The sequence below is a fragment of the Natrix helvetica genome (genome assembly GCF_964273705.1).
Source record: "Natrix helvetica genome assembly, chromosome: 1".
NCBI classification, from domain to species: domain Eukaryota; kingdom Metazoa; phylum Chordata; class Lepidosauria; order Squamata; family Natricidae; genus Natrix; species Natrix helvetica.
Genome location: NC_138548.1, coordinates 283,861,720 through 283,882,041, shown reverse-complemented (window position 1 = coordinate 283,882,041; position 20,322 = coordinate 283,861,720). Strand labels below are relative to the sequence as shown.

The window sequence follows — 20,322 nt, the reverse complement described above, 5'->3', positions numbered from 1 at the left end:
ACGAGATCTTTCTCAGGAGAACATGTTGATATTGTGCAGTGTGTGTGTGTGTGTGTGTGTGTGTGTGTGTGTGTGTGTACACACAATAGAGCTATCTTGTGCCCTTTGATAAAAGACTGACTCATTTTGGAACAGCTTTTTGGAAGCTAGTTAAAATCTAATTATCATGGAAAGCTTTGGAGTGAATGTCATGTTGTCAGAGCTGTTATATGATTTTATTAACTTGAACAATTAATCTGCATTTTATTGTAGATATTTTAACTGTCTATTTTGTAGCTGTTGTCAATCATTAGGAATCACACATACTATCAGACTATATTTTGACTACAAAAGAGCATTTTAAATATAACTCATGTCCATCCCAGTACTTCATATTTCAACCCCACATCCCCTTTACCTGGGAATTGGCCAACTTGTTGTTGATATGCGTTTTGTGTCTGATCTTGGTACTGAGGAGGTGGTCGTGTCAAATGCCTCTGGAGCTGTTGCTCCTGATGATGCCTTTGTTTCTCCTAAAATGGAAATCCAGGTTATCAGAAGGATGTTTCTCCACACAAAGCATCAGATGTAAAGCTTTATTGTTGAACCAACTAACCACCCACTGCTTTGATTGTAATATAACACCAATTTTAGAAAATAAAATATACTTTATATGTAAAAGGTAATGTGTGCTCTTTAAAACACGCAAAACAAAAGGGATCAGAAAATGTTCTGAGAAAAAAAATATTTCTCATATATTTATGAGACAATATACTTAATGTGAAGAAATTAATGTAAACATTCCTTGGGTCAAGCTTCATTTGGAACAACTTCCTCCGTGCAGTTCTTAGTAGTTTGTCACTGCCTTCCTCCAGCATTCTTTTTCAACTCAATGTTCAAATGAGACTTATTAGTCTCTGGTTTCAAACATAACTGCTTAACAGAAGCATTAATACTGTAGTTTGCTACATTTGGTACTGTGAACTGTCTACTTAGCCTATTACTTTGTATTTGCTCTTTCTAAATGCAATCATAGATGATGGGGGATTACAATTAGGTACTGGCTATCTTTCTCAATAACTACCAGTATTACGTTAATCAATCTGCTTTTTTTGATTATGTTTCTCCTTGGCCATCTAAAAAATCAGGAAGAACAAGCAGATTTTGCAATAAAAGCATCTGGAATAATCTTCAGCATTCTAGCCAGTGAACTGTTCACTTTGGGTCTAGGACAACTTGGTGTGGCCAGCCACCAAATTGTCACAGGACAAGCCAATATAGCCAATTCATCACAGGGACAACTCACTGTGGGCAGCTGGAAGGAGCGCTGGGTGGGCAGGCAAGAGAGCAGGTGGGCAGAGAGCAGAGCAGAGCAGCAGCTGGGGGCTTCTCCCTGGAAGGAGCTGGGCAGGTGGGTGAGTGATCAGGTTGGCAAAGGCAGGGTGGCAGTGGTGCCAGGGGCTTTCCACCAGAAGGAGAGCTGGCTGGGTGGATGAGTGGGTGGCCAGAGCAGTGGTGACTGGGGACTTCCTATTTTCACATGCATCCATGCTGCCGCTGCCACTGCACTGAACTGCTTGGAGTTTGGTGGCGGCACTATTTGGGCCATTTTGCAGCGGCAGCGGAATGTATGAAAGTGGGACATAGCTGGCCTCTACTGTCACCAAATGGTCCGAATGCTGCTGCCAAATGAATGGCCAGGAGCTTGGTGTGGTGGCAGCAGGGTATGTGTGTATGAAAATGGGGAAGCCCCTGGCCGCCACTCCGCTCTCACCCGCCTGCCCAGCTTTTCCTCCAGCCAGAGGCCCCTGGCGATTGTTCTGCGTTCTGCCTACCTGATTGCTCACTCACCCAACTGGCTCTCCCTCCAGCTGCCCATCGCAAGTAGTCCCCATGGCAAATTGGCTACATTGATTTGTCCTGTGACGACTTGGCAGCAGTTAATTGACAGAGGTGAGTTGTCAGTGGCAAACTGTCCCATTCCATTCCCTTCTCCATCATTTCCCTTCCTGCCCCTTATTAAAGTTGTCCTAACCTGTTTTCAAACTGTTCACTCCTAATGTTTCTTCTTCGTTTCTTAACACCTCCTTTATCAGCAGAAATGTGCAGTTGTGGCCAGATAAGAATCCATACTCATCCCTAAATTCGGAAAGAGGGATCATGTAGCCATTACCCTGACTTCTGCTTAGACCAATTTTCAAGGCAGCTCACAATAATGAGCAACTATCCCCAAGATGTCTGAGTGCAAGTCTTCCTAATCCTTTCTGAATTAAGGGCATGTGTTCGAGGGGTGGGTGGGAGGGAATCCTACAAAATTTGCAAAAAGCAGTGCTAGCCAACTCTCATGCGGTAAACATAATATGCAACCTGATTATTTAACATAATCAAGTACTGAATATTCCACTACATTGGCACAATCTTTGTCACAGCAATGTTTACCTGTTCAGCAAGAAGTTGCCTCTGTCCCATTAGAAACTGTTGTTTCTGTTGTTCTATTAACAACTGCTTTTGTTGCTGCTGCTTATGATCTAGTAGCATCTGGTGCTGCTTCATTACAGCTGCTTGCTGCTGACTGTTGAGATAAACTGCATTACCATGGTTACCTGCCATGGAAACATTGGGAGGCTGTACGTTTACACCAGTGCCAGGAACAGAAACAGGAATGCGAGGAACACCAGCAGAATGATTTTGATCCTATAAAAGCAGAGACAGATATTGGTTATGCAACAAGGACATCATTTGAGAAGAGCAGTATCTCCAATTTTTAATGACCACAATAATGGAAAACTTATTGAGTGTTCACTACTACACTGTGATTCATGAAAAAGTATAATCTAGCATAATTTTGTTTCTAAATGAAATGAGCCAAAGTATATGAAATAGTTTATACAGAAGAGCTGCCATCTAGAGGCAACCTGAAGAGATTTCATTGCAAGAGGCAGTTAAAGATCAACTTCCGTGTAGACTCTTTCAATAGGAAAAAAAATTAAATGTAAATAACTAAAACTTTTCAAATAGACTCCTACCTCTAGTTTTAATGAGAATAATATCACATCCTTCCTAAAAGTGGCTATTTCATCCATTAACGATCAATATGGGTAAGACTTGAATACCCATAGAGTACAGGCTCCAAAAATTCAGCTCAGGAAGAAATTGTTCATAAGCAATGTTAGATTCTTAATTGATGCAACTACTTTGGACAAAATCAATTGTTTTGGGAACAGAGAAATAAGATTTTTAATTGGTTTCTGAAGCAGACCTTGATTCACCTTGGATCTCCTCAAATTGTAATATTTTGAGTGAATGTTTTATTCTACTCCTAAATTTAGTGGTAACAAATTGTGTGGTTTCCTTTCTTAAATTTATGCCTGCACGTCATATCAAGAATGCAGTGGTTGCTATTAGGTGACTTTGTTATTGTATAAATGAGAGTAAATCGGACTAATTGCATTAGCTTAGTAATAATTTTGATATGCTTAAATATTTGGTTTTAGGTTATGCAGTGATTGTTTTGCAGATCTTGGTATAAAAGTTATTTCTTGGTTATGGAAGATAAATGAAAGAGGAGGTAAACAAATGGTTTAGCATTTCTTGGATATTTAGAGTAAGAGAAATTTGAATAAGATCCTTTAATTCTGTAAGCATTAATTACTATTACATGTAGAGAAAGATGGATTTCACTTTCAAATTCCTCCACTGGCTCAAGTGAAAGCTATAATTCGACCCAACTGAAATTTTGCAAGTATTAGGATCCTTGTTTGTTCAGGGATCAGTTTTAATATACAGAAGCATACAGAAGCATACATGGACGGATTTCTGGATCAGCGAAAATCCCAACTCTGATATTAATATGCAAATTAAATAATCATGCAAGAATACATCAAATTTTGGCATCCTTTTGGGTTAGAATAGTTTAAGTTGCCATTCTGATTACTTTCCTTCAGAATTTGCTATATAGTATTGAATCAAAGGTTGCTCTTAAATCACCTGGCATAATCCATTAAATGACCACAAATAAAATTTCATGGAGACTAAGAAGTAAAATCCATTATCTTTAGATTTCCATGAGGTCATCCCTAAGGGGGAGAGAATTAGGCATTATAACAGGGAGAAAGCACTGTGGCATTAATACCCATCATAACATAGCATTAAAGTTACCAGTGAATATTGATACTGAATTTGAAAATTGAGAAATTGACCATTGGCTTACTTGAAGGGTTGTTCTCTGTGCACTGCGGGAGTATCCAAGCAAGGGTTAAATTCTGTCCCACTGCCCAAGGAATGGATTGAAAATTCTTTGGCCACGCCTTCTGGCTCCTTCTAGCTGCAGTTTTTTCAATGAAGGCATGGTTTATGTGAGACGGATGTTCACACGGCTGTGAGCCAAATCATCCAGAAGACTTCACCCCAGGGTGGAGTTGGACACTCCTACAGTGCACAGAGAACGACCCTTCAGGTAAGCCAATGGTCATTCTCCTGTGCACTGTTTGGAGTATCCAAGTAAGGGACACGCCCAAGCAAAATGTCACTAGGGCGGGTGCAACAAATGCAGCCCACAATGCTAAATTTTAAGAGTTGTTGGAAAAAAGACTCTGCAAGACACGTCTCCCAAAGGCTGCATCTGCAGAGGCATTTTTGTCCAATTTGTAGTGTCTTACAAATAAAGAAGGTGCTGTCCAAGTCGCAGCCTTGCAGATCTCCTCAATTGAGGCCTGAGTAGCCCAGGCAGCTATTGTGCGGTCAGTCTGGAAGGTATCGGTCTTCCCTCATGTTCATAGGCAAGCGAAATACAAGCCTTGAGCCAGCACCCAATAGTGGATGAGGAAACCTTACGGCCCAGGGTTGTTGGCTGAAACGACACAAACAAGGTCTCAGAGCGCAAGAAGGATGACGTCCGCTTAATGTATCTCTTCAGCATCTGTCGCACGTCGAGAGTGTGCCAATGGTGCTCTCTAGGTTGACTAGGCCTCAGGCAAAAATTCAGAAGTACAAGTTCCTGAGCCCTGTGGAAGTATGAATTGACTTTCGGAACAAATGAGGGGTCCAAACGAAGGACAACCCTGTCATTATGAATGAGATACAAGTCCTCCCTAATTGACAGGGCCAACTCAGACACTCGCCTCGCCGATGTGATGGCGATGAGGAAGTCTGTTTTAAATGAAAGATGTTGGATGGACAAAACCCAGAGCGGTTCAAACGGTGATTCAGAAAGAGCCCTGAGCACCATTGCAAGCTCCCAGGTAGGGTAGCGATGCACCACCTGCGGACACATGTTTGATGCCCCTTTAAGGAAGGCACGCACTCTGGGATGATGGCTGAGCGGCTAATGGGAATCCATGGACAAAACGGTGGATAATGCTGTAATCTGATGCCGCAAGGTATTCGGAGCCAGTCCTTTATCGAACCCCTCTTGGAGGAAGTCCAAGATTTGTGGAAGGGACGACCTGAGTGGATCAAGATGATGAAGAGCGCACCACCCGGTAAAGGCAGACCATGGTGCTCAGTAGATTCTGGCGGTGGAGGGCCGCCTAGCTGCCTGAATGGTTTGGATGACCTGGCTGGAGAAACTGGCCCTAGTCAGGAGGTCCCTCTCAAGTGCCAGATGGTCAGTTGGAGCCACTGGGGCTCCGGGTGACGTATGACCCCGGCTGAGAGTGACCAAGTCCTGTGGGATTCTCCAGGGCTGGGCAATGGAGAGGCTGGTCAGGTCGGCGAACCAGGATCTTCGTGACCAGTAAGGTGCCACCAGTAGCACCTCCGCTCGCTCCACCAGAATCTTCCTGGAATTCCTTCAGGAAGGAATTAACAGCAATGGTGGAAAAGCGTAAAGGAGGCATGTGGGCCAGACGCAGTTGAGAGCGCCCACCCCCTCCGCCTGCGGTGAGCGATATCTGGTGAAGAAATTGGGAAGTTGGGTGTTTTCCAGAGTGGCGAAGAGGTCGACCAGGGGTGTGCCGTATCTGAGAGACAGCTGATGAAACAGGTTCAGGTGAAGATGCCCCTCCGACTGATCCAGAGTGGCTCTGCTTAGCTAATCTGCTCGGACATCCCTTGGAAGGGCTGGTGACGACCCCTGTCTCGAAATGGTTGCCGGCCCTGAGCTCGGTTCGATCCCTGGGAATAGGAGCATTGAAAGGTAGAAGAGGATGAAGATGAATTGGACTGCGGCTCAGCCGTTCGAAATGACTGCTTTCGAAAGGAGGATCATCTGCGATCCGGTTTGTGGGAGACAGAAGGCATGACCTTCCGCTTGTCTTTGTTTTCAATTAGGACCGAGTCCAGAGCATCCCTGAACAGTTTACATCCCTTGAACGGAGCGGAACCAAGCTTCCACTTGGACCTCATGTCCACGTTCCAATGGCGAAGCCACAGGAGCCAGCGGGAGGTGACGTTGGAAGCCATGGCCTAGAGGTGAACTTCGCTGCATTGAGGGATGCGTCCGCAGTATATTCGGCTGCCGCCAATATTTTGTTAACATCCTGGCGGAGCCTAGAATTCCCCTGGGGAATATGGGTGAGCAGCTGGCGAAGCCAGGCAATGGAGGCTCTGACGAAAAAGGAGGCTGAAATGGAAGCCCATATGGCCCACGCTGCGGCCTGGTGGGTCTTGTGACACGCCCTCTCTGTCCTCCACCTTAAGACCTTCCAACAGATCAGGCGGAAGGACAGAATTACAAATGGGGGCAGCCACAGGAACATCGACCTCTGGAAGCTTGAGGAGATCTTCCATGCTAGGTTCAACGGCGTAAAGCTGCTTGTCCTTACCCTCGGGGTCGCTAAGGTTCCTGGCTATACCCACTGGCGCTGCATTACATCCTTAAATAACTTGGGCGCTGGAACTAATTCCTGAGCCTGAATATTCTCATCGAATAACCCCCCCCCCCACTGGGGTCAGCAGGATCAGTAGATTCCTGAGTGATGGAAGCAGCCACCTCCACATGAGTAATGACCTTTGCCTTGTGCAAAATTGATTTAAATATCGAGGATTTGAACAAGCCAGCAAAGGCGGGCTTATCAGGAACCAATTCCTTGTCCTCTGACAGCTGTGGTTCTGCAAGATCCTCCTCCTCTGACACTGACCCAGCACTAATGACAGAGGGGGGAGACGAGGAAGGCCTGTAGGCCTTGGACTTGCCCATGTGCCCACCCCCTGACTTAGCATCCCTTTCCTTGAGGCCCTGGGTGATGCCCTGGGAGTTTACAGTAGCGATCGCCTCCCACATCTCGGTCGAAAGGGAGGGGCCCTGATCCTCCACCGGGCGAGTTCCCGCCCTAGTGGTAGCTGTTGAAGAAGGCCTGCGGGAGGCAGAGGAGGGAGGGGGAGGAGAATCTCTGTTCTCAGCTACCTCACAATTGAATAGATCAGCATCCCTACTGATAGAAGGAGAAGAAGATCTGGATCCCACATAGGACTGGTCTGAGGAAAATCCTTGGGGGTCTCCCTGCAGGATAGGGGAGGACCCGGCTGAGAAGATCCCGGGCTCCCCGGGGTGTCCTCACAATGAACTTATGCAGTGATATTCTGCCTTTGCACCGTATCAAATTGCCTTTCTAAGGCCTTCTGGCGCCTGGCATCCACCCTATCCTGGTCTGTTGTCTTCTTCCTGGAATAAGGATGCCTTCCGATCTCCCTTATGGTCTCCCTGGCAGCCCTGCCCGCCTTCCTGTTGTAAGGCCTGTCCTGCCAGCTGGAGGGCCCTTCCTCGGGAGCTTCGACAATGGCATCCTCCTTCATGCTGCCCAAATTGCGACAGCCGAGAATGGAGAAACTGCGATCTGTCGGGGGGGGGGGGGTGTCAGATTGTAGCCCCACTCACCACCACGATGAGGAAGGAGCAAGCGCGTGCCAAATGGACACAGTGCTGCCAGTCCAGGAAGGTAGGTTCACACGCTGGAATCCAACAGATTCACGGCAGCTGGGGGAAAGGTGGCCTATGAAGGATGGCAGACTAAGAAGTAAAAAAAAGAAAAATTTCAGCTAAAGCTGTGAAATACATCCTGATGGGCTTGGACTGAATTGAAAAAACTGCAGCTAAAAGGAGTCAGAAGGCGTGGCCAAAGAATTTTCAATCCAGTCCTTGGGCAGTGGGACAGAATTTAACCCTTGCTTGGACACTCCAAGCAATGCACAGGAGAATAAGTCAAGACAATCCTATCTATTGTAAAAGACCGTTGGCTTACCTGAACGGTTGTTCTCTGTGTGCTGTGGAAGAATTTGAGATGGGATACAGATACTTATCAAGAAAAATCTACTTGTATTGATTTTTAAGGGAATATCTATCGTTGGTTAGTCACAATAAGGAATTAAGTACCTACATACCTATTATGCTATTGTGTAATTTTATGCAAAGTACAGAAAAAGAGTAAGCCAGAGGAATTACAAGTCAGGCTACAGATATTATCTTGTTTGCCCATCATAGATTTGGACACTCAAGCTTTCATGTGACATTATTTTAGTAAGTCAGAAAAAGTATAGTCTACATTACTAGCCTTAAATGCATTTTGGTCACATTCAACATTCCCTGATAACAGCATAAGTACAGCATCTGGAAAGATATATCTTATTTGCTGAAATGGCCTATTAACATACATTGTCAGTCAATATCTGATTTGGTCTTTTGTTGTCAGAGAGATGAGAAACAGGATTTTTTTTAGCAATTTGAAGAAAACTCTTCGGAGCTGTTTCATAATGGAATGTTTCAGGCTTCTTTTTCTTTCCCTATTTCACTTCGAATGCAATCAAGTATGTCTCTGTTTGTGTATTTCTTCTTTTGTTAATCAGATTTAGTACAATGTTATGCAACAAATATTATATATTCCCTATTCTATTATGGGGCAATAGGAGAACAGGAAAGTGAGCTATGCAAGAAGTATACATGCAATGAATGCATAACAACATATATGTTAGTGTGTCATTCAATAGGAGATGGCAAACACGGCTATGTTGTTCCAACATTTCCTTGATTACCACAAGCACTTCATTCTTGGAGGTAGACAAGAGGTAGGTATCTAATGAAGTTTTACAGCAATTTAAAAAAATAATTTCCCTGCCCTAAATTTCATTTGGTCTTGAACATTCACTTCATAAATACTGTGTTTCCCTGAAAATACGACCTGTCCTGAAATTAACGCTTTGCCACATTTTTCGCATGAGCAAAAATATAAGACCACCCCCGAAATAAGCCCCCTGGACAACCCTTCCCTCCGGCCAGGCAGAGCACCGCTTACTGACCTAGCGGTATCCTGAAGGCGCCAAGGCGCCAGAGCCAGGGAAAGGCATTCACGTTTCTTGGCGCCTTCGTGATACTGCTAGATTGGGGAGTGGCGTTCTGTCTGGCCGGAGGGGGGAGTTGCCAAGCGGCTGCTCCCTTGCGAGCGGGCTCCCGAAGAGCCGGGCACAGCCTCAGGAGAGAAGCAGCCATGAGGTGACCACGCTCACGAGCAGCCGCCTGGCAAACCCCCTCTCCAGCCGGGCAGAGCGCTATTCACTGACCTTGGGGGTATCCCTAAGGTGCCAAGGCACGTGGCGTTCTACCCGCTCCCCAGTTCCCGCGGCTTGGCACATTCGGGATACCCCCTAGGTCAGTGCATGGAGCTCTGACCGACTGGAGAGGGGGGGTTGCGCGAGCGCCTGTTTTGCCCCCGCTGCGCTCCGAGCATAACTTCTTCTCCGGTTTCCAAACTCCAAAACTCGGCTGCCGAGTCTTCCAGCAGCGGCCGCTCTAGGAGTGCACTCTATGGTTGTGGGCTGGCTGCTGGAAGACTCTCTGTCCAGAAGACTCTCTGTCCGGCAGCCGGCTGCTGGAAGACTCGGCAGCCAAGTTTTGCAGCTTGGAAGCTGGAGAGGTTATGCTCGGAGCACGACATGGGGGAACAGGCACTCACGCAACCCCCCCTCCAGCCGGGCAGAGTTCCATGCACTGACCTAGGGGGTATCACAAATGTGCCAAGCCACGGGAGCTGGGGAGCAGGCAGAGCGCCACGTGGCTTGGTGCCTTAGGGATACTCCCTAGGTCAGTGAATGGCACTCTGCCCGACTGGAGAGGGGGTTTGCTGGGCGGCTGCTTGTGAACGTGGTCACCTCATGGCTGCTTCGCCCTGTGGCTGTGCCCAGCACTTCGGGAGCAATTTCGCAAGGGAGCAGCTGCCCGGCAACCCCAAAACAATAAGCCCTCCCCCTGTAATAAGCCCAAGGCCATATTTTGTGGGGCAAAAGAAAATAAGATCTTGTCTTATTTTCGAGGAAACACGGTAACATTTAATGACCTGTGTAGGTTTGTGGTAATATCCATGGAGTTTTTTCACAAATAATAAAAAGCATATATATTGAGCTTTTTACAATGAATAAAAACTATAATCAACTTCCAAAATTCAGTTTCTTTTCTACAAGACTAATAATTTTCATTAAAAAAGCTATCAGAAAAAAAAGCAATTTCCTTAATGGTTAACAGATTTTGAACTGTACACTAATCCTGAAAGCACAATTCAGAAAGCAGAGAGGAAAAACTACTGGTATATACCGAGAAATCATTTTAAGTAACTTTTCCCATGCTGTTTTTGAAGTGAAAAGTTGATTTTAGTAATTCCATTATCCTCTTAAAATGAAACCTATAAGGCTATTTACAGCATATACTATGAAATTAATTAGTATATTTACTATACCCAACCAGCTGCTAGAAACACTTACCTGATTGTGTGGTATTAAAGGCCTATAAGCAATATTTCCAGACTTCTTCATTACAAATATCCCACTCTGCTCATCGCTCATATGAGGCAGCGTAGACTGCTGATGTTGCTGAAGATATGCTAACATAGAAGACTTGTTTTGTCCGGATACTGTGATTCCTTGCCCACATTCTTTGTAATGTGAAAGAGGTTTTGTATTCCCATAATCTAGCACAGAGTTTTGATTAGATGCAGAATTCTGATTTATGTTGCTTGGCTGATGGCTTAGCATATTTCCACCATGATAATTAGCTCCTGTTCTAGGAGAACTCTTGTTTGGCATATTGGGTATCAGGAGCTTTTGGTTACTGAAGTCTTGCTGGTAAACAGAAGGGCTAGTTGGATTTTCCATAGTGTATGAGACAGCCAATGGACTGTGAGAAGGTCCAGATTGTTGCCAGCTAGAAATTTGATTGGATGGGTGGACCTGCTGTTGGTTCTGCAACAATTGATCTCTCTTTTGCTTAGCAGCTATTTGCTGTAGCTGTTTAGCAGATGACATCTCTTTGGCACTCCCTGTATTTTGTCCAGATAATAACGTATTAGATAGAGGCCTCTGAACGTTTTGGGCCTGGCTTGCTGGTTGCATTATTGATTGGTTGGGATTTTCAGGCATGGACTGATTTGAAGGCTGAAACATTGTTTGAGAATTACTAACTGCTGGAGAAGCAGCAGTAACAGGGATAGAAGATGTACCAATAAACGTGCCAGTAGAGGTAGTTCTGACTTGTGGAGACCCTATTTGTTCCTGTTCAAAGTCTGCCGGGGAAAATTCAGTCTTTATAATGATATCTTGTGGTAAAGGAGTTTGTGCAGTTGAATTTGAAGGATCAGCATCTTTCTTTTCCTCAAAGTCTTCAGTAAAGAGGTCTTTCATATCCTCATCAGGCATTGACCTGTTTAGTTCATTCATTAGCTCCTCCCACTCTTGGTCATTAAGGTTAAGATCAGACATCAAATTGTTTTGCGATATCGAACTTCCTGGTCCCGTAATCATACAAGGAAGATCATCTGGTTCTTGTTTGAGTTCTTTGTTAATAACCATAGCAAATGAGTCATCAGCACCACTGCTTCCATTCAACTGAAGGCTAGAATCTGGCAGATCCTTTTTGCTCATTCCATCTAGGCTAATGGAATGTTTTCCATTAAGCTGTAAATTTTCTCCACTGGAAGGTTTGCTGTCAGGCTGATGTAGAGGGGATACAGGAGGTATTCCATTGGAGGAGCCAGTCAACCCACCAAGACCATCATCATGACACAATTTCTTGGGCATGGGAAATATGTCCCCAAAGCCATTTGGCTGGTCGCCATTTTGAGGTGAAACAGAATTATCAAGTTTCCTTTTTACAGTTTCATGAAGCGGCTGAAAGAAAAATAAAGTTCAATTAATTTATTGCTTCAGCAATCTAAATAATCTAATTTTTTAGGCTAGCAATCTTCACAGAAATATAATGGGTTAACATTTCTTTCAAGCAACTATTTTTTTAATTTAGAAAACTACGCACATTCTGCAGTAACAGAAATAAAGGACCTTTGCACATGTAAAATATTTTTGGCAATATTGACTAACTCTTTCAACTAGACTTCACTTCCACGGCGACTACTAACTTTCCTTGTAGCCTAGATACAAGGAAAAATCCGAGGTCATCCAAATTATAGTAATGCTGAAATGGCTTTGAACTGATCAGATGTGGAATGGGAGATGACTGAAAACATCATATAAAAGTGATAAATAAGTATTGATAAATAGTTTAAAAACATATAAGCAAATTTTTGTACTCTTAAAGACTTTATGCTAAATGTGGTAACATGATTGCACGTGATTCTTCCACAAAATATTTTTGTGATAAATGATTAAACAATTGCACTCACAATATGCTCTTAAGATTCAATTACTCTAAGATTCTTACTCAGGCTTTAAGGACAGAAGAGACTACTTCCACTATCATCTACTTTCTAGGGGTAAGGTAATCCAAACTAAGAGGCAAACTTCAACAAATTGATTTGTAAAGATTATAATAAAAAAGCAAACTTTCTCTCTTCAGAATTCTTTAAAAACATTTTAATTTTTTTTATTTTACAGTTAGCAGTGGAGTTGCTTTTCTAGAAATAACCAACATCTAGGCACAAACAGCATCTCTCTCATAAGTCAAGACTTAATTCAAAACCTCTACTTTTTAGTAAAATTCTACCCTCTCATTTGATACCAGATATAAATTTTATAGTTGTTCATTTGAGATGTTCCTAAATCTGGCATGGGCAATTAAATAGATAATTGTACTAGAAATGAAACATGAAACTACTATAAGTGATGTCAGCAAAAGTCCTTAAGGGTTACCAGAGATAACACCATATATTTTTTAATCAAAGAAACCATCTTTATATTTCCTTCCATTTACATTTAACAGTCTTGATCTTTAGTCCCCTCAGATAATGTTCTAGAACTTGGTTTCCTTTTTCTAATCCCTTATTATAAAATTTTTCAAAGCCTTAAACAAGCCTCTTTTGTAAATCCAATACAGGAAAATTATCCAAGCCACTCTCTTGGTTTGTATACCTCTTTTAATTATTAAGACATCAGCCAGTTTCTTTTGAATGTTCTGTATGTAACATATTTTTCATATCATTGTTGCTGCCTGTCATTTTTAAAACCACTTTTAAGTAGCTCTCAATCTTGTTAGTTAAAACTTGTTCTTCTTCCATGATGTCTTTTAAACACAGTCTTATCTATAGAGGTAGACACTCTTTAAAAGACACTTCTAGGTTCATTATTCAAAAATATGTCAAATGTTAAAATATATTGATTCATTCTGAATTATAAGTTGAATTTAAGTGTTTTTTTTTAAAATTGTAATCTTTAGTTCCCTCTAGTGTCCAATTTTTAAAATCTCATATCATTTTTTAAGAATTCAAAAGAAAAGCATTTTCCTACAGGAAATATTCTCACTATGTAATTATTTCCAATTTCACATTTATCTGGACCCAAATCTTTGGCTGTTTATTCCAAATTTATGATGGTCTTTAAACTTGCATTTAAAACATTTTTTGTAACAACTGAAGGAAACTCAAGCTGTGCTATAAAACTCATAAAACTCATCTAGTGCTATAAAACGTATTGATTCAAAGCAACTTCTAAAAGTGATTAGAAAAGAGGTATGCGAACCTATTGTCTTTTTAAAGGTACTTGCCCATTTGAGCAAGATGATTGCGTCCTCATTACCCAGAGCATTAAACCTATTGCAGATTTTTGTCCTGCAGTCTCCTCATGAGGAACAATTGTCTGGAACACTTGTGGGCAATCTCCTTATCCAGGGAGAATTATGAAGAGCCAGTCTACTTGCCAGCTCTTCATTCCTCTGTGGTCATTGGCTCCTCTTTTAGAACAGCAGTCTTCTTCTGACATTTCTTCCCAAAGTCCAAATTTCTCATTTTTATCTTTTTGGAGAGCTCATTGACTCCAAACATGATGGAGGTTTTTCAGACTCATTATTTGTATATGACTAATCCAACTGAATGTACATTTTTGTGCTCCATCACTTGAGGTTTTCAAGAGGAGGTTGGGCAGCCATTTTGTTCAGAATGGTCCAGTCTCCTGCCTAAGCAGGGGATTAGACTAGAATACCTATTATGTTTTTTATATACGTCACACATTTCAATCCACATTTTTCATCACCCATTCATTCTTGATCTTATCTGTTTCATCATACATACTTCTGAGATAATCTACCCCCATAGAGTCAACTCACTTTCATGTTTTACTCGATGTACCCAACTCTCATTTCCATGTATCAAAGTGGGCAGAAATATACACTTCTTTCACCAAACATTCTTCTAAAGTTTCTGGGACTATTTCCAAGTTATCTGTGTGACTGGCGTTATTACAAAATGAATTGTACTTTAAAAGAACTGGTAATAATCTGAGACTCAATCAGAATGGGATGCTAAATCTTGAGCCTCATTGAAGATAAAAACCATGAAATAATAACCTCAGGTAAATACTTGTACACTATTTCAGGAAGTTAAACAGCTGCTGTAACAGGCCTATTGAACTATTCAATAAAAGATCAGGAAGAGCATTATTGGGCAAGGTTCATGACACCTATTGTTTATATTGAGGAAAGAAAATAAACAGGATGAGTCTGAACTCTTAATAAATAAATATTAAGTTTATTTTACATTAACCTTATTATAAAATTATATTTCCACAAATATAATTTTAAAAATGTAACAGTGGCCTGGTAAGGTAATTTCCATAACTGGAATACTGCAATTCAAGGATATGATTTTCTCAAAAGGAAAGTTTAAAGGTAGAATTTGTAATGTATATTAAACAAAAGCGTATCTGCATAATAAATTCAAATGAATGGAATCAATAGTATTAGAGAACAGGAGTCCCCAACCCCCAGTCCGTGGACTGGCACAGATCCACAACATGTGAGCACCTTGGCCACGCAAACAAGCAAAGCCCCAAGCCTGTGATGCAAGCAGCACATAAAACCACGCACTCCCCAGTCCGGAAAAAACCTTTCTCCATAGAACCAGTCCTTGGTGCCTGAGGGCCACTATTGTAGACTATATATTTGGATTAAAATATGTGGAAAAAAAGAGTAAAGCCAAAACTGTTTTAGTTTACTATACAGGTAGTCTTTGAAATCAGGTTGCAATGGAGCCTGCCCATTACGGTCACATGTCGCAGCAGACATTAGGTGAAACACACTGCCTAACACCACCCCATTCCTGCTCTCCCCAGTGAAATGTAAAATGAATTTATGGGTCCTTAAGGGGAGTGTGCGATGCCTCCTGGATGGGGGAGGCTATTGAAGGGCTAGTACAGGCCCAGGCCCACCTGCCCTGGCTCCCCTCAACGCCTCCCCCAACCTCAAGACACCCTGTGCTCTACTTCCCACTTTTGGGGACTTTGGGTGCCAAAAGACCTTTTCCCACTCCCATTGGGTCCTTCCATGGCTTAGGCTTGATTCTCAGCCCATAAGGCAGAACACTCTCTCACAAGTTACCTTTTGAAGAGCTCTAAGGCTTTCTAGAGTGCTAGGATAACTTATTCTTTGCACAGTCACCTTTTTGTCCAGCCCACAAAATGGTGTCTGTGTTCTGGTCACCACCGCACAGCCTAGGGACACGTGACTTGCTCTCCTCTCATAACATGAGACCTGGAATGTTTCAGAAGGTAAGTGTGGGGTGTAATGGACATGTGGGGAGAAGGCCCAAATGCTGCAATCTTCTAGTGAGGTGGGATGGGAGAAGACAGGAGTGTGCTGCAGCAACCCTGTGGTGGGTCATAAGGGCAAACAACTGCAGGCCTGCTGCAGCCATTGCAATTTTGAAGTGGGGTCATAATTAGCTTGTGGAGAGGTCAGCCGTAATTTTGAATGTTAAATAACCTGTACTATTATTTGCCCAGCCAAAGAAAAAAACAATAGGATATATTTCCAGTATGAAAATGCAGCTCTTAGGTAAATGATAAAAGCCAAAGTTTATTCTGACATCTGTTGAGAGACAACTTTGCCAAGCACAGAGCTTCTAGGAAATGCCTAACTTTTTTCTTCAGAGAATGAACCACACATGTGCACACAAACACAAATCAGCTGCTCTTTTTATTAACCAATATGGAGGATGTAGTTGAGAAAATTAAAGCACAGGAACAAAAATGGGAAGAAGTAATTGTGCAATGTTAAATGTCAAGATTTTCAAGACAACTAACATTATGTGTCACTGAATGTATTTCCTGAATTTCAAGAATTGGATTTAAATAGAATGGTGATAAGGAGGATTCTTCAGCAAAAGAAGCTACAGACTAAGGGAAAGCACGGAGCATATCACTTCTGCAATTCATTCTAACTATTTTGTCACCAGTGATCAAAGGAGGCATTTTCTTTTGTGTAATGAAGACAGAACAGTATCAGTGTTGTTTTTGCTCTCCCCTCATGCTGTATTCCTCTAAAGTCCAAAGATGCTAGAGAATTACTGGAAGCCTGACACTCAGACAAATTGGCCATCAACAAGCACATAGAAGTATGTAACAACTACACATCACTGAAAAGAGGTGAAGTCTAAAAGGAAACAAAAACCTGAAAAGAAAACAAAGAGATCAAAATACCTCCTCAACCAGCGATCAACATCCAGATGAGCAGAGATTAATACTAAGTTAACATTAGACCAACAATTAAGAAGCAAGCAATACCCCAAACAAGGAACTACCAAACAAGCTAACAGTAAACAACAGCCCAATCAAGGAACATTAGTAAGCCACTAATCATGACTCCTGGTCAAGAATAGACATGGTCTGGATGTTGATGGAGTTAATTTAGGAAGTGAAGGAGATAGAGATACAGGTGAAACTCGAAAAATTAGAATATCGTGCAAAAGTTCATTTATTTCAGTAATGCAACTTAAAAGGTGAAACTAATATATGAGATAGACTCATTACATGCAAAGCAAGATAGTTCAAGCTGTGATTTGTCATAATTGTGATGATTATGGCTTACAGCTCATGAAAACCCCAAATCCACCATCTTGGAAAATTAGAATATTACATGCAACCAATAAAACAAGGATTGTACATAGAACAATATCAGACCTCTGAAAAGTATAAGCATCCATACGTACTCAGTACTTGGTTTGGGCCCCTTTTGCAGCAATTACTGCTTCAATGTGGCGTGGCATGGAAGCTATCAGCCTGTGGCACTGCTGAGGTGTTATGGAAGACCAGGATGCTTCAATAGCGGCCTTCAGCTCTTCTGCATTGTTCGGTCTCATGTCTCTCATCTTTCTCTTGGCAATGCCCCATAGATTCGCTATGGGGTTCAGGTCAGGCGAGTTTGCTGGCCAATCAAGCACAGTAATCCCATGGTCATTGAACCAGGTTTTGGTGCCTTTGGCAGTGTGGGCAGGTGCCAAGTTCTGCTGGAAAATGAAGTCAGCATTCCCATAAAACTCGTCTGCGGAAGGAAGCATGAAGTGCTCCAAAATCTCCTGGTAGACGGTTGCGTTGACCTTGGACTTAATGAAGCACAGTGGAACAACACTAGCAGATGACATGGCTCCCCAAATCAACACAGACTGTAGAAACTTCACACTGGACTTCAAGCATCTTGCAGTGTGTGCCTCTCCATTCTTCCTCCATACTCTGGGTCCTTGATTTCCAAATGAGATGCAAAAATTGCTCTCATCAAAAAAGAGGACTTTGGACTACTGAGCAACAGACAGAATGTTGGTCCTTACCTGAACGTTTCTTTTATGTAGATTGGCAGGAGGGGCTACAGCTGGGTTTAGTCACAGTCTGATTGGTCCAAAGACTGAGGGAAATTTCTTAAAGTATCCCTCCTTCCCTATTGGCTCCCAGTTTCCTCGAGGTCGAATGGAAAAAGCTGCAAAAACACAATACAGGAAAACAACAACAGACCATCCGACCGCCCCTAACCCACTCTAACAACTACCTAGGGAGGGATGTGGCCCCTCCCGCCAATCTACATAAAAGAAACGATCAGGTAAGGACTAACGTTCTTTTTCTTGTAGATATGGCGGGAGGGGCTATAGCTGGGACGTACCCAAGCTAGGTCCCAGAGCGGGATGTTGACTCCGGGGGGGGGGGGAGGTCGCCACTTGTTGAAGGATCCGACGTCCGAAGGATGCGTCCACCGAAGCAAAACGGTCCAGCTGATAGTGTCTGATAATGGGCGTTGGTGACGCCCAGGTGGCTGCCCTATCTTCCAGAGGGGCCCTAGTGGCCCACACGGCTGTGGTAGCAGCACTCCGCATAGAGTGGGCCGTAATCCCTAGTGGAGGAGTTTGGCCTAAGGCTTCATAAGTTGCCATGATGGCCTGTCGCAACCATCTGCCTATCGTGGCAGAAGAGACCCTAGCTCCCAGAGTGCTAGGCTGAAAGGAAAGGAAAAGGGCCTCCGACCGCCAGAAAGGGGATGTGCGCCTGAGATAAATGCGCGAAACGTGGCGGACATCTAGTCGGTGCCAAAGGTGTTCCCTCTCGTGAGAAGGAGAGGGACAGAAGTTAGGGAGTATGACCTCCTGCGATCTGTGAAAGAGGGAAATAATCTTTGGGAGGAAGATTGGATCCAGCCTAAGGACGAGCCTATCTTGGTGGAATTGACAGAGGTCATCCTTAGATGACAGTGTCCCTAACTCAGAGATTCGTTGAGTTGAAGTAACGGTGACGAGAAAGGTCATCTTTAGGGTCAAAAACCTGAGGTGTACTGTTCTTAACGGTTCAAATGGCAGTCCCGTGAGAGCCCTAAGGACTAGGGAAAGGTCTCACATTGGAAACCGATGCACTGGAGGAGGGCAGGTTTGCTGCCCCTTTAAGGAACCGTTTGACTAAAGGAAGTTGGAACAGGGAGAAACGGCCGTCTCCCACCAGGATGGAGGATAGTGCAGCTACCTGTCTCTGTAAAGTGTTATGAGAAAGACCTTGGTCTAAGCTGTGTTGTAAGAATTCAAGGACTTGGGCGGCCAAAGCATTGGCCGGAGAAAGGTTGAATCTCCAAACCAGAGAACAAATGTCAACCACATTGAATTATAGATCCGTGTGGTCGACGGGCGCCTGGAGGCTTCAATGGTGGAAATGACCTTGGCTGACAGATTAGCGTCCCTCAGGAGGCGCTGCTCGTGCCAGGTGGCCAGATGGAGCCACTGGGGCTCTGGGTGGAACAGGACCCCATGGCAGAGGGCGATCTCCTCCTGAGGAATCCACCACGGGGGAGATACAGTTGGACAAGGTCCGTAAACCAAGGTCGTCTTGGTCAATATGGGGCTACCAGAATGATGTGTGCCCTCTCTATCACTAACTTCCTCAGGGTCCCCTGGATTAGAGGGAGAGGGGGAAAGGCATAAAGAAGGCCCGGAGGCCATGGACTTCTGAGGGCATCTGTCCTCTCCACGTTGTGCGCTGGGAAGCGGGAGAAGAACTGGGACAGTTGAACGTTGGCCGGGCTCGCGAACAAGTCCACCAATAGGGTGCCGAAGCGGCGGCAAATCCTGTGGAATAGTTCTGGAATCAGCTGCCACTCGCTGTGGCCAACTGTCCCCCGACTCAGCCAGTCGGCCTGATGGTTGGCTATGCCCGAGATGTGCTCTGATGTCATTGATGCCAGGTTCTTCTCCACCCAGAGTCAGAGTTTCTGAGCTTCCAGCCAGAGGCACTTGGAATGAGTCCTCCCCTGACGGTTTATATGCATCTTTGCGGCTATATTGTCTGTCAGAAGGAGCACGTGATGATTGACAATAGAGTCCCGAAAATGAAAGAGGGCCAGGTGAGCTGCCTTCAGTTCCAGCCAATTTATATTGTGGCGTAGGTCTGAGATTGTCCAATGACCCTGCGTCAGTTTGGATTCCATCAGGGCCCCCCAGCCGTAGAGGTTCATGTCCGTCATGATTGTGATATGATTCGGCTCCCAAATGTCGCATTCGCGTTGCAGGGCCGGAGATAATCACCACCTTAGGGACCAGCGAAGGCCCAGTGATAGGGTGACTGTCGGCAGCAGGTTGCTCATGCCATGGCATTGGTAGGGGATGAGTGTCCATTGGAGTGTCCGAGAATGAAGACGGGCCCAGGGAACTATCCCTATACATGACACTATCTTGCCCA

The 20,322-nt window shown here is 43.8% G+C and overlaps 1 protein-coding gene across 2 annotated transcripts in view; it reads right to left on the bottom strand.

Annotated features, from left to right (window-relative positions):
* MAML1 (mastermind like transcriptional coactivator 1) overlaps positions 1-20,322 on the bottom strand; it is a 49,245-nt gene that overhangs the window by 5,104 nt on the left and 23,819 nt on the right. For both annotated transcript variants that reach the window (XM_081938034.1, XM_081938035.1), the window contains exons 2-4: positions 10,666-12,066; positions 2,419-2,673; positions 398-512 (exon numbers count right to left, since the gene is read on the bottom strand). In XM_081938034.1, the coding sequence (XP_081794160.1) occupies positions 398-512; positions 2,419-2,673; positions 10,666-12,066 (1,771 nt within the window). The remainder of the gene's footprint in view (positions 1-397; positions 513-2,418; positions 2,674-10,665; positions 12,067-20,322) is intronic.